At 37.6% G+C, this 17,529-nt stretch overlaps 1 protein-coding gene across 2 annotated transcripts in view; it reads left to right on the plus strand.

Moving 5' to 3' along the window:
- The first annotated feature begins 14,314 nt into the window (after positions 1-14,314).
- fibcd1a (fibrinogen C domain containing 1a) overlaps positions 14,315-17,529 on the plus strand; it is a 137,901-nt gene continuing 134,686 nt past the window's right edge. Inside the window, exon 1 of one of the 2 annotated variants that reach the window (XM_089119801.1) lies at positions 14,315-14,936. In XM_089119801.1, coding sequence (XP_088975927.1) covers positions 14,865-14,936 — 72 coding nt within the window. In that variant the 5' untranslated portion in view covers positions 14,315-14,864. The remainder of the gene's footprint in view (positions 14,937-17,529) is intronic. The other variant, XM_089119802.1, reaches the window with a different exon arrangement.

Raw genomic sequence — 17,529 nt, forward strand, 5'->3', positions numbered from 1 at the left:
TAGGTAAGAAGCTTTCAAATCTCATCCTTTATGAACTGGAAACAACACTGCTTCGTTTATTAAAACATTTTTGGCGTGCATTACATTTCTGTATTTCAATGCATTTCTTGACTTCAAAACAAAGTAAAGTAAATACCGAATTTCTCAGAAATTCAATCTGTGAAAGCAAAATCTAATTATGGGCACCCTCATGAATCCAAGCCATACATGTGAAATCAGCTTCAGATGCTGTGTTTTCCACCCACATCCATTGGCCCTAAATTACAGGTCAGTGTTTGTTCCGTACAGAGAGCTGTGTGTGGTTTCGTGTATACCGCTGTCATTCTTATCCAGGCCTTCTTATCCCATGCGATTATGTCTCAAACTGATATTCATGGATATTAGAGTTCTGTGAGAGCGAGCAATTGTCCTCTGTCATTTACTGGTGTCAGAAGTCTTGACTTAAAATACATATCTGCCTGACAATTTCCTTCTTTTTTCACGCTATTTTTGATAGGGCAGCAGTGGAATACATTTACAGACAGCGGCACCAGATTTTCTCAGTGACATATGGACCCTTGAATTAGATTTGCTCACCGTAATGTGCGTTTAAATTCTCGTTTTTTTTTTTGCAGATGAGCTAAACAGGACAATCAATGAGAGAAATTGTTTACTTAAGAACATGTATATGCAAAACCACGCATACATGTGTTTTTTTTTTTTTTTTGCACGCTAAATTTTTGTCCAATTTTATTGACTTCGGGAGATTCACTCTTTCCCAATTTGGTTAATAGATAATAGCCATCTATGGATGTGACCAAGATGGCCACCGAGAGAAATGACTTGCTTTATAACCTTACATCAATAATTCAATAATAATAATTACAATGATGGCACTGTGTAGTTAACAAAATGCAAATCCGATGAATCTAGTCTTGAATTTTTACCACTTAAACAGGGAAATGCATTTAGAAGTTGTCAAAACATTGAGTAAACGTTCCTGTCACATTCCTGTTTCTGTTGTTATTATGTACCATTCGAATTAACAATGCATTCAAAATGAATTAACAAAAAAAGATTAAGATGCTAGCGTCATTTACAGTACCTTTTTTCCTCTACTACAACAATTATGGGTGTAAAAATGTTAATAATTTTATCATAATGTGTTTTTTTTAACTCATAATATCAACGTTTATGCTTTTTAAACAAAGCGACTTACTCTGCATTACATTCAGACGATATTTTTTTTTTTTCAGTGTATGCATTTCCTGGGAATCGAACCCATGACCTTTGCGTTGCTAGTGCTATTGCTGTACCGTTTGTGCTATAAAACGTCTATTTCATGTCGCCAAGTCTCGGGCCAAAGAGGAAATGAAGCTTATTAGTTATCAAGAATATTTCGGCAAACATTATGATGACAATAAAGTGTAAATAGTATTTTGCATCGCTTTATTTCAATAGTGCCCTTGAGACATTCTACTAACTATAAGTGACTTTGCAAGTGCATGTCTCTCGGGAATTCTATTCCCCAACACATCCGCGACCTTTCATCGTTACACGATTTCAAAATCTTAAAACATATCTTTTTGCTACTTGTTTCCCTTGATTTCTATGTTTATGCACCACTATCTCAAAAAAATAATCATGTTTCCATGTCATGTTTATTTGTACTTTATAGAAAGCGACCTTGAGTCTTCTGAAAGGCGCTATATAAAATAAATGTATTATTATTATTATTATGTCAACTTATTCCTACTAACCCTAACCTACAGTAACTGTCTACTAATACTAAGATTTACTGTAGTTGACATGCTACGGATAGTTAGTAGAAACTCTAAAGTGGACTTTTTAAATAGATACAAAAAAAAAACAAAACAACAACAACATGGAAAAATAATGAATTGCTGTATTTATTTACGAGATTCCAATTTGTAAAAAGCATTCATGTCCTTGTAGACTCGTAATTACAACTTGAAAACTCGAGGGTTCCTTGCATGAGTTTGCAGGTTTTTTTTTTTATTATTTTAACCAAAAATATCTTTGATATTGCCTGCAATAATCTCCCCCTCACAGGAACACGATGTAATCTACAGACAACAAGTGCTTTGTGCCAAACAGAGCTGTGTTTAGCAAAATCATTTCCTGTCCGATATCTGTTATGACCTTTAACATCTCTGCTTTTAACTTTTAAAGTGCAGACTTTAATGCCATTAATCTCCTGAAGTTCCTCCTATTGGATTACAGACAGCTGTGATTTTGCACTGGTAAGCTTTTCCCCGATTTGTTTGACAAAGATGTTGAAGATGATAATTTTCACCACATTCAGTGGGGCAATCCAATGCTTAATCTCCATTGCAGCTTGACCCAATGCAGTCTGGGGCTTTTAGTGAAAGCTGTGAGTGATTTGATATTTTCTTTGTGAGGTATTCTGGTTAAAGTGATCTGAAGACAGACACTGAAATGCAATGATAAAACCAAAGCGGAGCGGGAGCGAATGCACGCAAACATCCGAAATCCCTGCCTCATGCGATAATGAGAGTTTGAGCAGGTCTTAATGCTCACAGATGGGATCTGTCGATAGCAGATTAATGGAAACTAGGTTTATGGTAGTAATGCATGGCCAGCAAAACCCTGAGGCATAAGAACGAGACCTGTTGAGTCTGGCATAACTGGCCAAAAGTAGCCATGCTACAACATTAGCAGCGTTTTTTTCAGTAGCATGGAGTGGAGCTTTTCCAGTAATGTGCATTTTTGTCATTTTCTACGTTGTGGGCAATGTCATGTATTTAAAGGCATTCTGTGATGGAAATGGCAGTGATGGGATTTACATTTTAAACACTTCACTTGTTTTTCCAAGGCTGATTTTACAGTAGCATTTCATGCATCATAACTATATTTTCACACTTTTTGCATAATTTGACAAATTCAGTGGGAATCACATGCAAACAGTACAATTATACCGGTAATTGATTATTTTTACAACTTTATAATTTCATAGCCCCAAATACACATAATTAAATAATATAAATGTTTTGCATCAGTAGATAAAATGCAATGGAATAAAAATGTATTCAAATAGAAAACAGTCATCTTAAATGGCAATAATATTGGATTTTACTGCATATATGATCAAAACGACCCCAAACCTTTGAACGCAAGATATATTTACCTTGATTTTTCCGTTTTTTCTTCACACATCATGCGTCTCATTCTTCTCAAGGCACGGTGTTTGCTCAGCTTTTTTCCTAAAAGTGTCAGCTTTTCAGCTATATTGCTGTTAATGTTGTTACTCACATTTTGTTAGTAGCTTGTAATCTACGTTTGGAGAAGGTTTTTAAATAGCTCGTAGCTTAGAAAGCATTGGTGACACTCATTCTTTGGTTGTGTGCCATGTAACCCCTCATAAACGCATCATTGCTCGGTGAGATTAGCTCAAGCACTCCTTTAGATATCTATTCAAGCCTCTGACTGAGGTGAAGCCAATGTGAGACTCGGGTCATTATGATGTCTCAGAACATCACACCAACTGCATGACATTCCTCTATTAATACACTCGATAAACTCAATGCAGCTGTCAATGTGAAAATCTTTGGCTCTGTCTGCTTTCGGAAATAATTGCCTATTTACAAACCCACTGAAGTGTTTCGGCACAAATAGAGTATAAAATGCAAGCCTGATGAGGCGGTGTCAACCCTGTCAGTGTTGCGGCGAGCCCGGCGGCAGCAGCGTCCTCCTTCGCCACCCTATTTGAGATTTCTGTCACCCCACACGCTTGTCACACAACTGTCGCATTAAGCTGTCCCTCTCTTGTCTTCCTGCTTGTCACCTTTGGGATATTAGAGGGCGTAATTTGTGCCATTGAATTTAAACCGTGAAAAATAGTTTGAGGCCTAGATTCAATCAACCCCAAATTCAAACCAAACTTTTCATGGAAACCGTCATTGCAAAAGAGAACTATTGCGATTTGTTTTATGAAACATTTGTGCAATAAAATAGCCAACACAAACAGTTAAAGAAAATATTTTTAGACCTTTTCCATTATTTGACAACAGAGCCGATCCTGACCTCCCTGGAGCCCTAAGCAAAAATCTGTTAAGGGGCCCTCCTGAGTCATGAGCCATGCAAACCGTTTGCCATTGCCACACAGTCACACCTGACACCCCAGTTTTCCCAATACAATCCTCCCTCATTTAGTTAGTACTGAAAATCTAATTCCTGATATCAGAAATAGACACATTTTATATTAATATCAATAATTCACATTTTAAATTGTACAAATTGAATTATTGATATAAAAAATGCCTTGCCATTGGATGTCGATGTGTTTTAAATGATAAAAGCAATAATTTATACTTGACGGTTATTATTTACTGAGGGATGTGCATCCATATTCACCAGTATGTCCAACCAATCAACATTTTAAATGCAATATGTCAATAGATTGATAGATCGGGACCTTGAGTAATTTGCGGGGCCCTACGCAGCTTGCGTAGTGTGCGTATAGGGAGGATCGGCTCTGTTTGACAAAATGTAGCCTGATTTGGAAATGACATTACTTGACTCCTGTGTGTGAGTGTGATTAATATTTTATAATTTCTTTATTTAAGATGGAAAGTACAAGTCCTGGAAGAGGAACAATCGAATTGATTCTATGGAAAAGAGCAGCTCTCATCTTTATAATAACCCCATTTGTGTTTCACAGGGAACAATTTCAGTGAGTTTGGAGCGAAATGAGTGTCTGCAATGACAGAATTTTCAGTTTAATGCCTGCTACAGACTGATATTTCTGCAATCCTATAAGATCATTGCAAGTCATACTGTGGATCTAATAAACTTGGGTACACCGTACGCTGATGAAACCTATTGAATTGTAGGCTACGCAAATTAATATAAAATAATAAAATGTCATCAGCATGCGCTAGTGGTAAACAAATAGAGCATGATGAATCGCACTTTAGCAATTGTGGTTTTTAATGTGCACTAAAAAAAAGAGAAGAATATGGACATGGACATTGCTAGGGGAAAGAGGCCAAATGGCCATGACATTTTTGCAAATGGAGACTGGTAGTTTTAAGTTTTTAGCGCCATGCTGTGATGATCAATATGTCATTTCATGCTGCATTTTCATTGGCTAGTCAGCAATCAGACTGTGAGATAAGCATGCTAAATATTTGACACTGTCAGAAAATGATCGCATGCTGTCTTTTGCCGCAAGACCGCCGTTTAGGACCACAGAAACCGCCATGATTGGTCTTTGGTCTTTTAAAGGAGTAGTTCACTTTTGAAAAAAACTTTTGCTGATAATTTACTCACCCCCATGTCATCCAAGATGTCCATGTCTTTCTTTCTTCCTTCAGTCGAAAAGAAATTAAGGTTTTTGATGAAAACATTCCAGGATTTTTCTCCATATAATGCACTTCAGAGGGAACCAAACGGTTCAAGGTCCAAAAGAAACTTTAAGTACAAACTGCAAACTTGTTCAAAGGGCTTTAAACGATTCTAGACGATGAATAAGGGTCTTATCAAGCGAAATGATCGCTCGTTTTATAAATAAAAAACAAAGTTTAAGTTTTATAAGCTCAAACGCTCCCCTTTCTCTGTTCTGTAACACATTCCTGTTCGAACTCGTTCATCAAAATGAACAAATCTTTTTCTGAGTCATTTGGTTCATTCGGCGAAAGAAACGAACGAATTGATTCGGAAAAAGATTCGTTCATTTTGTTGAACGAGTTCGAACAGGAGAGTCACGAACGTGCACCAGAGAACAGAGCAAGGTGAGCGTTTGATCTTATAATACTTAAACTTTGTTATTTTTTTAAAAAAATGAGCGATCGTTTCGCTTGATAAGACCCTTATTTATCGTCTGGAATCGTTTAAAGCCCTTTGAACAGTTTGCAGTTTGTACTGAAAGTTTCTTTTGGAACTTGAACCGTTTGGTTCCCACTGAAGTCCATTATATGGAGAAAAATTCTGGAACGTTTTCATTAAAAACCTTCATTTCTTTTCGACTGAAGAAAGAAAGACATGGACATCTTGGATGACATGGGGGTGAGTACATTATTAAGTTTTTTGAAAAGTGAACTACTCCTTTAATCTTTCTTTCCTAGACTGCTCAAATCAAAAAAATGTGTATCGGACATAAAGCAAATAATCAGCAGAAGGTGCAGCTCGGTTGGATTGACCAACAATAATGTGGTTGAGTCATTATCGTCAGTACTTTACACCAATAGTTTTTTTTAACCTACATTAATTATGCATCTTAAAAAGATACAACAGATGTTATCCCCCAACATAATTCAGGGGTAGGCCTACATGTCTGTTTCTGGAAGCTGTTCAAACAAATGGAAGGTTTCCTCTCAGCATAAATGACGGGGAAACAGCCAAAATGCATTTCCAGCTACTATCACTGCTTACTGAGTTCTCCCCTCGTCACGAGCGATTAATCCAAATCTCCTCTCTTCTGTTGGAAAAATCTGCAACAGCCTCCCTATAACGCAATATGACTGCTTTCATTGCCTATTTGTCTTCGCTCATTTGCAATTTGCTCTTTTATTTACACAGTCTTTTTGTGTGTGTAGAAGTCTGGAGACTGGTACAGTGCATTTCTCTGTCATTTTTCAAAATTAAATGTTTAATGGTTCATGCATTAATTGCCCATGATTTAGCTCTGATAACTTCTGCAGGAAGCGCTCTAAAAGATCTTTTATACTCACTGCTTGAGTATCCTCTGAATAATCCGGTGACTCTGCTTTAAAACCCACCCATGTCGATCCTGTAATTTTTGCTTTAGTATGTATGTCCTCTCTACCTGTATACCTCTCTCCAGCACTCCTTAAGCCTTTCTCGTTCCCTGGCAGATAAATGTAGGGACATGACAGATGGCCTTTTTCACAATTTGGCTGTTTTCTGAACCTCCTACCTGAAGCAGAAACGCAGAACCATTATGATATTCCCAGGTGGCGGCACAACACGCTGGTGGTGCAGGAATGTCTGTTGCTTTGGTCACTCTACCGTCGCCTAATGCGGTAAATAAGTGAACATTTTTTATACAGCCACTCATATATTTACACCTGGCTTTAACATTGGCCAATTAGTGGACAGCGCTAAATACAGATGTCTTGGAAAGGCATCTGATCATTGAAACAGCATTTGGAGGTTGTCATGGACATCCTATCAATATGGGCCAACATTTCTAAAGAATGCTTTCAGCACCTTGTTGAATCAATGCCACGTAGAATTAAAGTCCCCATGAAATCAAAATTGACCATACTTACTTTGTTTGCCTAAATTGATCGTTTTGTGGTGAACAATTCATACATGCAAGTCAATCCACACAAAAAAAATTTTTGGCTTCATAATCTTTAATCAAATTTCGTAAATGCCCCTCCCCTCTGCATTGGAGGACCTTGCCCGATGACGTAGGCTTTACGGTTTGGGTGTCTCCTTAACATCCATAACCACGCCCCTCCAACTGACAGCTGCTGTGTGTTTGCGAGCGCCGAGCGAGCATTGATTGACAGCATGTGTAAACTTGCGTCATCCTCCATTTCAGAATAAAACACCCATTTTTCTAGATCCAATCAGGTGCTAGTTGAAAAAAAAAAGCCACACCCACTACTTTGCCTCATTTAGTATTCCGTTTCTCTCGGAAATACGTCACAACACTGGAGAAAAGTCGTTTGCAACTTCAGGTTCACGGGGACTTTAAGGCAGTTCTGAAGGCGAAAGGGGGTCAAATACAGTATATGTATGGTTCCTAATAATCCTTTAGGTGAGTGTATATATATATTTGGGCTGATATATATATATATATATATATACTGTATACTGTATATACACCATCCTGGCCACCCCATGAGGTATCCTGAGCTACATTACAGAGCCGAAGGCAACAGATACTTTGATTCATTAATTATGAATAGCAAATTGCAACAACAGTAATTTGTTGTGTCCTAAAGCACAGTTACTTTGTATTAAGTTTCAAGAAGGATATTAGTGCCACCGAGATCCCTTTTCACCTTGAACTCAATGGCTAATCCATTTCACGAAATAACATGTGAAGATAAATCCGTGTTTAGGCTGATGACATGATAGGCCATTATTATTGCTCGAAGGTTATAATTTACTACCAAAATCCAGCATCCTCATATTTACTGCAATTCAAAAATAACCTTGCAGTAAATGTTATGTATTGGAAGGTTAAAGATGTGGATCTAAGAAAAATGGCAAGTTATTGCCAATCACGCTGTCAACATCTGACGTCACTCTAGACTGCGGAGGAGCGAATCAAGTGCAAACCGAACACTAAATCTAAACCTGTGATGTGGATAGATAGATGGAGGTGAAAGAGGAGGAGAAAAGGACTTAGATGACAGCGGCAAGTAGTTGACTGATGAATGTGAGGTAAATGTATACAGGTAGCCAAAACAACTTATTGACAAAGCGGTTGGTCTATTGATTGACTGCGTGATTGATTGATTGATCGTGTTTTTTTTTTTTAGCTAGTGTTCCCGAGTTTCTCATTATTGCTTTGCCAGCTCTGAGTTTTACCCACACCCCTTGAGGACTTTTGATAAATTAAGACTATAATTTGGTTATTTCTGGAGTTGAAGCTCATTTTTAGTCTGCCTTCAGCTCTCAAAAAATGAATTTGGCCTTAAGTAAGTTTGCTCTTTTGATTAATTTTAATCATGTTTTTCATTTTACTAAAAAATAATGAGCGGTTTTGATATGTATTCTTTGTGTTTTGAACAAAACTGTGCCAATTAATTAAAGCCAATCAGGAAAAAATGGTGTTGTTCCGACTGAGGTCCTACCTCTTGGATCTGAATATTTCATATGCTCTGGAAAGTAATGGATTCTTATGAGGACTGTAAATAGTCTCTGTGTGTTTATAGTTCTAACACTTTAAGGCAAATCCATTTAATGTATAAACCGTAGATGCCAATAAAGCCACTTTTTTTTTTAACATGCACCAATGCTACAATTTTCATAATAATTTGTTAACAAGTATTTACTACTGTACTTCAATAACCTCATTGTTATTACATTGTTTAAATTAGTCAATTTTTAGCTAATTTTGATTTGTATACCATTTCTGAAATGCATAACTTAGTTACCTCAGATCACTCTGAATTGTAATGTGGACTCTGTAAAGCTGCTTTGAAACGATGTGTATTGTGAAAAGCAATATGAAGAGTTCAGATGCAAAAGCCTCTAATGCCATTTGAAATTTTCCTCTTTAATGATGATTTTTACCAAACTTGTATATTTAAGTTCAGTAATTTCACTTAAATGGCAATGATAATTACCTATTAATTGTTATTTAAGTGAAATTACTGAACTTAAATATACAAGTTTGATAAAAATCATCATTAAAGAAGAAAATTTCAAATGGCATTTAGAGGCTTTTGCATCTGAACTCAAATAAATTAGCCTGGCATGCTAGACCTACATCAAGATGTTAGGTCTGGGAACTCCTCATTGACAGGGCTCAATCTGAGGGGCAGGATAAACGGTTGTCTTTCAGATTCTCTCTGCACGCAATTGGATAGCGTTACAACCAATCAGAGCAACGAAGTAGGTGACGGCTGAGTCCCATGCGTTTTCCCATTAGCGGAGAAAGTTGATATATTAAACTTTTACCGTATCCAGTCGACAAAACTCCGAACACATCTTTTTTTTTTATGACTCAAGTGCCGTTCTTTGTTCTGTGTTTCAAAGAAAAGCTTAAGTTCAAATCATCCAGAGTAGCAGTCAAAGCCGAATGCAGCCATTCTTTGTTTTCAAGTAGCAGTGAACCAATGCAACTCTGTCGTCATTATGTTAATCCCGCCTGCCGACTCTATACACTATGTGATTGGCCTGACCAGAGTTTGGTTTTTCCAGCTAAAACGTCTGCGAATTGCTAGACCACACTGGCTGCAAAATAATCTTTGCTGCCGCTAGCGTGCGTCTAGATTTCTAGGATACAAATAAATGTGAATTGAATAGAATTTAAGACTGAAAGAACAAAAAAACAAAAAAAGCTTTTTTTTTAAAAAGTTGTTAGTGAGTATGCATCTTGATGTCGCCTATTTTACCAAGTTGCTGTTGGTGCCTTCACTATATTTAGTGTCTTATTCAGTGTCTCTTTATTTGGAAGAAGGCTGCTTTTTGACAGAGGGCATTTCTCTGTGGCTTGTGTTTCCAGCTCTGCAAACTCGCTGGTTTGACAACCTCACACATGGAGTGTGAGGGGGAGGGGGGAGGGGGGAGCTTCCATTATGCTATATTTTCTACAGGAATGGTCACCTTGCTCTGTTCTGTGATGAGCGTTCGTGACTCTCCTGTTCGAACTCGTTCATCAAAATGAAAGAATCTTTTTTTCGAGTCATTTGGTTGATTCAACGAACAAAATGAAAGAATTGACTTCGAACAGAATTCGAACAGGGCAGAGCAAGGCAAGCATTTGTGCTTATAAAACTTAAACTTTGTTTTTTTTTTTTTTAAATGAGCGATCGTTTCGCTTGATAAGACCCTTATTCATCGTGTGGTGTCGTTTAAAGCCCTTTGAAGCTGCACTGAAACTCTCATTTGGACCTTGAACCGTTTGGTTCCCAATGTATGATTCCATTATATGCAGAAAAATCCTGGAATGTTTTCATCAAAAAACTTAATTTCTTTTCGACTGAAGAAAGAATGACGTGGACATCTTGAATGACATGGGGGCGAGTAAATTATCAGCAAAAGTTTTTTTTTTAAAAGTGAACTGCTCCTTTAATGCAGGATATATTCTGATTGGCTGTCAATATTTTTATGTTCATCAGCTGGAAAAAGTGATTCTGAAGTGATTAACAACGATTATTGTTTCTCTGTACCATTATCGCTAAAGTTCTGCTGTGGACTTTGCTATTCTTTTATATAAAGAATGATTTTTTTCTAACTATGTCTTTATCGTTATAATTATAATCGTTGGTGTGAACGGGCCTTAACTCCTGTTGAGGGTGAATGATTATAATACAGGCAACATAGACATTTCTGGACCTTGTCACTATTATTATAGTTGGAGGACAGTTTATAGGATGTTTTAGCTGTTTACAATTCTTTTATACTGAAAATTCAATAGTGCAAATACCTGAAAACCATTTTTGGAAAGCTCATGGGTGCACATACTGTAGCTGCGGTGCAAAGGAAGGACAAACTGAGTTTTCTGCACACCTCCTGGCATAGATTTCACAACACAAATGTCAGCTTGTTTACCAGCTGACACAATAGTTGCTCTCATTTTTTAAACTACCTGAAGTGAATTTCTCAAACAAACCTGCCTGTTAAAGAGTTGACATCCAAACAAGTTGCATTTTGGTGGCTTGTCTGTTAACTCTGTACTGGTAACATTGTCATACTGACTCACACCATTCTAAATACCCTTACACACTGTGGTAGGAGAGAATTGCAAAAATATTGTTTAAAGTCGGCATCAAACAGATGTTGCGATACTATTTTATTCTCCCTATTGTGAAGTATAGTTCTGTCATGACAACTCTCCGAGTGCATTTGGTCTTGGCTGAATAGATCTGCTACACTGCTGCTGCTGCTGCAGAACAAGTACAAAGACTGTCAATACATTGTCAACTGTGCTCGCTTCTCCTGTTGCGTGTCCTCAATCTGGAAAACCGCATGAGCGTCAAGTCTGAGGAGGAAGGGGATTGGAAACAACTCTTTCCAATATTTTGAATTTGGATTGCAGTACCCAATTCAACCACCAGCTGTCAATATTACATACTGCACCTTTAAGGACCCGCCAGCACCGTCTAGAGTTTCATGTCAGAAATATTAAATCAGAGTAAAACGGCTTCTCGAGCCAGAAAATAATTTAGGGCGGGACTAGATTTTGTCCATTGGTAATATAATAAATTCATTGGATTATTGGATCGTGATTTGCTAGAGTGGTTTAGGGATGACGTAAAATTTGTAGGCCAACCCGGAAGTTCCCACATGGTTCCCTCGACAAAACCCCAATAGGATTTTACCATAGGCTTTAGATTATCGAAGCACTGTGATCAACAAAAGTATTGTGATGCTTACATATTTTGTCCACCAAGATAATTTTCACGAATTTTGAAGATAGAATCGGCAGAAGTAAAAAGCTAGGCTAGAAATGAACTACACCACAGTATCATGATTTCAACGTCACACCACCACTAAGCTTCCTTAAAAACATTTTCGCTGCCATTTTTTTTGTTAGAATAGATTAAAAGCACAATGAGAATTGTTAAAAGTATTGTTCTTACCTGTTCGACTGATGATGTTTAATGTCCCTGACCCTCTCTGTAGTCCCATTTAGCCACTTGTTAGCAACCGCGTTTTTCAAGACACGCAACATAAATCATGAGGGGTCTTTTATGTCGTAAAATAAAACGTATATGTATTTTGAGCTTGTGTTCACCACAGACCCATTGACTTTGGGATGATTGAACCGGAAGTGTTTAAATGCTAAATCGTTTTTGGGTCTTGGCCTCCAAAAATGCGTCACTGCACTCTATTGCTGTGATGGCATTTGAGTGACAATCACTCACGCCAGTAAACAAGTCGCTGCGAGAGGGAGGATAAGTTATTTTGATTAAAGATTACAAGGGAACATATAATATATAAATCTTTTATAATAAATACTGCAATATTCCCTAAAAACAAAAATTGTCAATTTTTGTTTCATGGTGACTGCAGATTGTGATAACTGTATGAAAACAGTGTGGATGTGCAGTTGTACTGACTTAAAACAAACTCTTTTTCAAACAGAGATGCTGCTTCTTTGGTAAACAACAGAAGAACACGATGACCTCAAAATAACCCTCCTTATTTGTTTTTTTGGGATGATACAATCACATCTGTACTCTTCATCTGTAAATCTCAATGACATGAAATGGTGTGTAGCTGTAAAATACATGGGTCAGATGTGTGTGTGAGCATTCTGTTCCAGAACAGTAAACACTTTATTAATCAGACTGTATCCTAGAGATTTTATAGCTACAGTATAAGAAAAAAAGGCAAGTGCAAACATGCTGTTATGTTTTAAAGCAGCTGAATGACGTCGCGTTGTTTGTACTTAAGTAAAAAAAAATAGCAATTGGATTTTAAGTTTGTCCACAAAATGCTTCCATAGTTGTAGGAGATTTTCTTATCTCTTTCTGGTAAGATGACCATACAGCAGGGTCTTTTGATCAAACCTGTATAATTTCAAGTGCACTCTGCTTTTCTCCATGTCAACATAATGTTATGCTATTATGCTAATATCTGATAATGTTACATTCTCTGTTAAAGTCCCCATGAAATCAAAATCTTAGTTTTTTGGCTTTTAGTATGAATATGTTAGAGTCCAAAACAATGACAAAATTCACATTCAGATGACAACTTACAGTCTCTCACAATCTGCCAACATGGATCAATGATTTTGATCAATGACTTCTCATCAGATTTCCTGTCAAATCACATGCTTTGTAGAATCTGAAGCGTCCCGCTCCCTACATTATAAATAGACTGCGGCTAAAATCAGTCACTTGTTCACGCAATAACTATTTTCTATTCTTTAATGGTGAATGGCATATAATGCACTTTATAGTGGGTAGAAAATGATTCTGGTTTAACATTAGTGTCACGCAAACCCTTGCAGCTCACTCACTCTCTGCTCCGATGCTTGACGACACATATTAGAAAACATATCGGACCCACTTTAATTCTGCACAGAATGCTAAAATTTAAAGTGATATGGATGAGATTTATGTGGAGAAATGGCTAGAGATTAGGAAACTGTGCCATTACTGAGCTCAACGGCTCTGGCCAAGCTGTGATGTATAAACTAAACACTATTGGCTATTTAAAAAAATGGGAGGTACGGTTCCATATGCCCCGCCTGTTCGCTTGTTTCAGTGGACAACACACTGAATAATGCTTTGCGTTATGGCCTATAATTAATAATTGTGTTTATTGTAATTTAATATGTAAATTGAGTTTGTAGCAACCACGATTAGCTATAAAGTCATAACACGTATACGTACAATGAATACTAAACTCATTTTAACTGGGTTTTATTGACATTCCATTAAGTCTTTCTTTCATTCATTCACTGTTTATTCATTTAAATCTAACGGCCATGAGTATGTTTTTGTTGTAAATGTTCTGTTATTCGCCCCATCAATCAAATCCTCGATGCTCTCCAGAGTTGTTCACTCGAGATCCACTCGAACCGATTCATATTCGAGTCGTTTAGTCTAGTGCGTGAGACCGGTTTAGTGAACCGGTTTAAATGATTCATCGAAAAGATCCGACTCAGAAGAACGATTCGTTCACGGATCGGACATCGCTAGCAGACGCGGTGTAAGCACAAGAAAGGGGGGGCTGATCTCAGGAGCGTGTTATCACACACCACAGGAATGAACCAAACCAAACGGATGCTTAACATACAGTTATTTTACATAACTTTTGTTTTATTATCTAAACCCGCGTTTCTTTGTTTCTCACTGACTGGGTAGGGAAAGTTTCATATCTGAGGAGGAATACCTGCCAACTAACGGAACGCATCATCCGCAAACCGTCACACCTTCGCGAGAGCGTTGAGGAGATCGCATCTGCCTTCGGACTGCATTTTCTTCTTTTGTTTCTTTTTGGGGTGAGGGTCAAGTCCCTTGAAGTACGTATATTTTTCTTTTACAAAATGAGTGTGGATCCCTAGCTCTGTGCCCCGGTTTTCAGTAGGTTTGTGCGGATCGTTTTGTGAAGTAGTTTTAGTTCCCTGAGACTGTTGTGCTGTTTCATTTTTCTCTTTCTTGGATGCTGGAATTTAATACTGACAGTCCCGTTCTCTCCTCATGCCCATGAAAACAACTCTCGGATGGTAAGGATTCCAGAGAATGGTAAATGATCGATGGAAAATCATGAACAGTGTTTCAGAACTCGAGGATGGTCAGCAGCATAAATCGCAGGTATGTGTCACGCGCATCATGAAAAGCTATTAGACCTGTGTCGCAAATTATGAATATGATCAAATGCACGTCACATTTCGGGTTTTTTTATATTCCAACCCCCCAAAAAATCCCCGACAAAAAAAAAAAGAAAAAAAAAGAAAAGAAAAAAAGGGGATCATTAGTCGAGAGCAAGCCACTCTTAACAAACCCCAAATACATTGTAGAATAAACTATTTGTTTAAACACGTATGATTTGAGAAATATTACTAGGCTATTTGTCGTCTTGACTATTCTGTGTCTAAGTAGCTAATTGTTTTTTGGATCAGATGGTGTTGCCTTGAAAGAGATTTAAAAAGTATGACTTTAAATAATACATGATTATATATTATTGAAGGATTTTTAGTGTGTGCACCTCATTTATAATTGCCTGTATGCATGTATATATATATATATATATATATATATATATATATATAGGCCAACATGTAAAGTACTGATATATATATATATATATATATATTGATATATATATATATATATATATATATATATTGATATCTAGAGAACCAAGTGGTCTGTACTACTGCTGTCTGTACTTTTGTATAAAATGTACAAAAGTAGATGCATTTACTAAGAATCACTAAAAATCCATTGACAAGGCTTGGTAAATTTTGTAACCAACACTTGACCGCTTCTGTTAATTGCCGGTGGATGCTGATAAACCCTAAATATTGACAGATTAATGGGCTTAATATAAGTTTATTGGCTGTAAAGAATAAGCCCCTTTATCTCTCAAGCATTCAGAGTGATATAATGCGAGTGTCAGACGATACCTCTCTCCATGCCCTCCTCACACGAGGGGTAATACATTTGTTTCTATTATGCAGCTCACACAGAACTCCGGGATTAAGCTCAGCTCCTCCATGTATGAGCGACTGCATGTGTGCCAGAACATTTCACTCATAACTGGTGGAAGTTCATGCATTCACTGCAGAGAGAGAGAGAGAGAGAGAGCACATCACAGATCGGCATGCAAAGGGGTGTTGCATCTTTGATTTCTTTATCTCTCTCTCTCTCTGTCCTTTCCAAAGCTCTCTCGCTGTTGCCTGCATTTCACAGCAACTGTAATCTGCTGTGAGCATTTAGGGGGAAATGTGCATAACACGCTGTTTATAGCAATCCTGATTATAGAGGTTTAAGGGTGGGATCACGGTTGTAACAGCTGTTTATTACTGCTATCATCCTCACGTGGCAACCTTCTCTCAGCAGGGGTGAGAAGTGTGCATAATACAATGCCCTTTCAGGAATATGTCAAGCCCTGCTTTTGAAGCATCAACATCTACACGAGCCGCTTGTTTTAATAATGCCTGTCTTGTCTAACTGAGTCATTTTATCACGCTGCACAACCAAAAGTGTCGTGCCAGTTTGTCAAACTGCCTGGGCTTGTTTGCTTTAGTGCTGTGCAAGTTATTTTAAGGGTTGTTAATTAATCAACGCGAATTCATCCGCCATCCATTTCTGACTGATGTTTATTAATAAAATATTCGTTTGGGAGCGGGAGTGAGAGGGGAGGGGTGGGATCTCATGGGACGAATAAAACTGTTCACCTGCTGTGCTGGCGCGTTCAGACTTTGATGGACACGATTTGTAATTTCTCATGCTGTTCTTTGTGCCTTGATTTTTTTTTTTTTTTTTCCCCCAGTTGAGTACTGTAGGTGAAACCCCTGGCCCGTTGCGCAGCCGTAAAAGTGAGTTATAAATAGGCTTAAGGGTCTTGTTAGACAGGCGTACAGGTAATGTAAGGATTTGCATGTTTTGCATTTCCTTTAGCAATGTGATGTATGCTGTGTGTGTGTGTCATGTAAAGGCCACACATGTCACAGTACCATTATTGTATGTTCGGATGGACTCATTAGCTACTTGTTCCTCAAATGCTGTGGATTTTTTTTCACTGTCGACCCTCCCTTGCTAAAGTCTACCCCCCCAGACACACACACACACGATCACACATGCTGGGAAAAAAACAACTGCAGTGAACTCATTTCCTGTTGTTATTTACTGACCTTCATGTCTTTCCAAACCAAAATGATTTTCTTTCTTATTTAGAAGTTGAAATTGCTGTTTTGCATGCAATGAAAGTGAATGGTCACCAAAAGGGCCATAAAAATAGCCCACACTAATTATAAAAAAGGCCATTCACACTAAGGCCGATAACTATAATGATAACTATAATTTTAATACGAAGGTGCACTCTTGAAGGGATAATTCACTTTGAAATTAATTTTTGGTATGTTTTAGCTTACCTCAAGGGTATCCAAGATGGAGGTGTCTTTGTTTCTGCAGTAGTTTTAATTTTGATATTTTCAGTCATATAATGGAGGTCTATGGTCACCACCTCAAAGAGCATGCACAGAGAAGTCCAGATTAAACGTTATTTAATGACTCGTAAATGTAAGTACCTGTACACATGTATGGCCTAAGACACGAAATGAGCAGTTTGTGTGAGAAAACGAACAGTATTATATCGTTTTTACCACGTCTAAGTGATCTGAGGGTAAGGGTACTTTGTGGCTGTGGTAACGAGGTAAAAACGATATAAATGCTGTTCGTT

This window comes from Pimephales promelas, chromosome 14 (assembly GCF_988280905.1).
Source record: "Pimephales promelas chromosome 14, fPimPro1.hap1.1, whole genome shotgun sequence".
NCBI classification, from domain to species: Eukaryota; Metazoa; Chordata; class Actinopteri; order Cypriniformes; family Leuciscidae; genus Pimephales; species Pimephales promelas.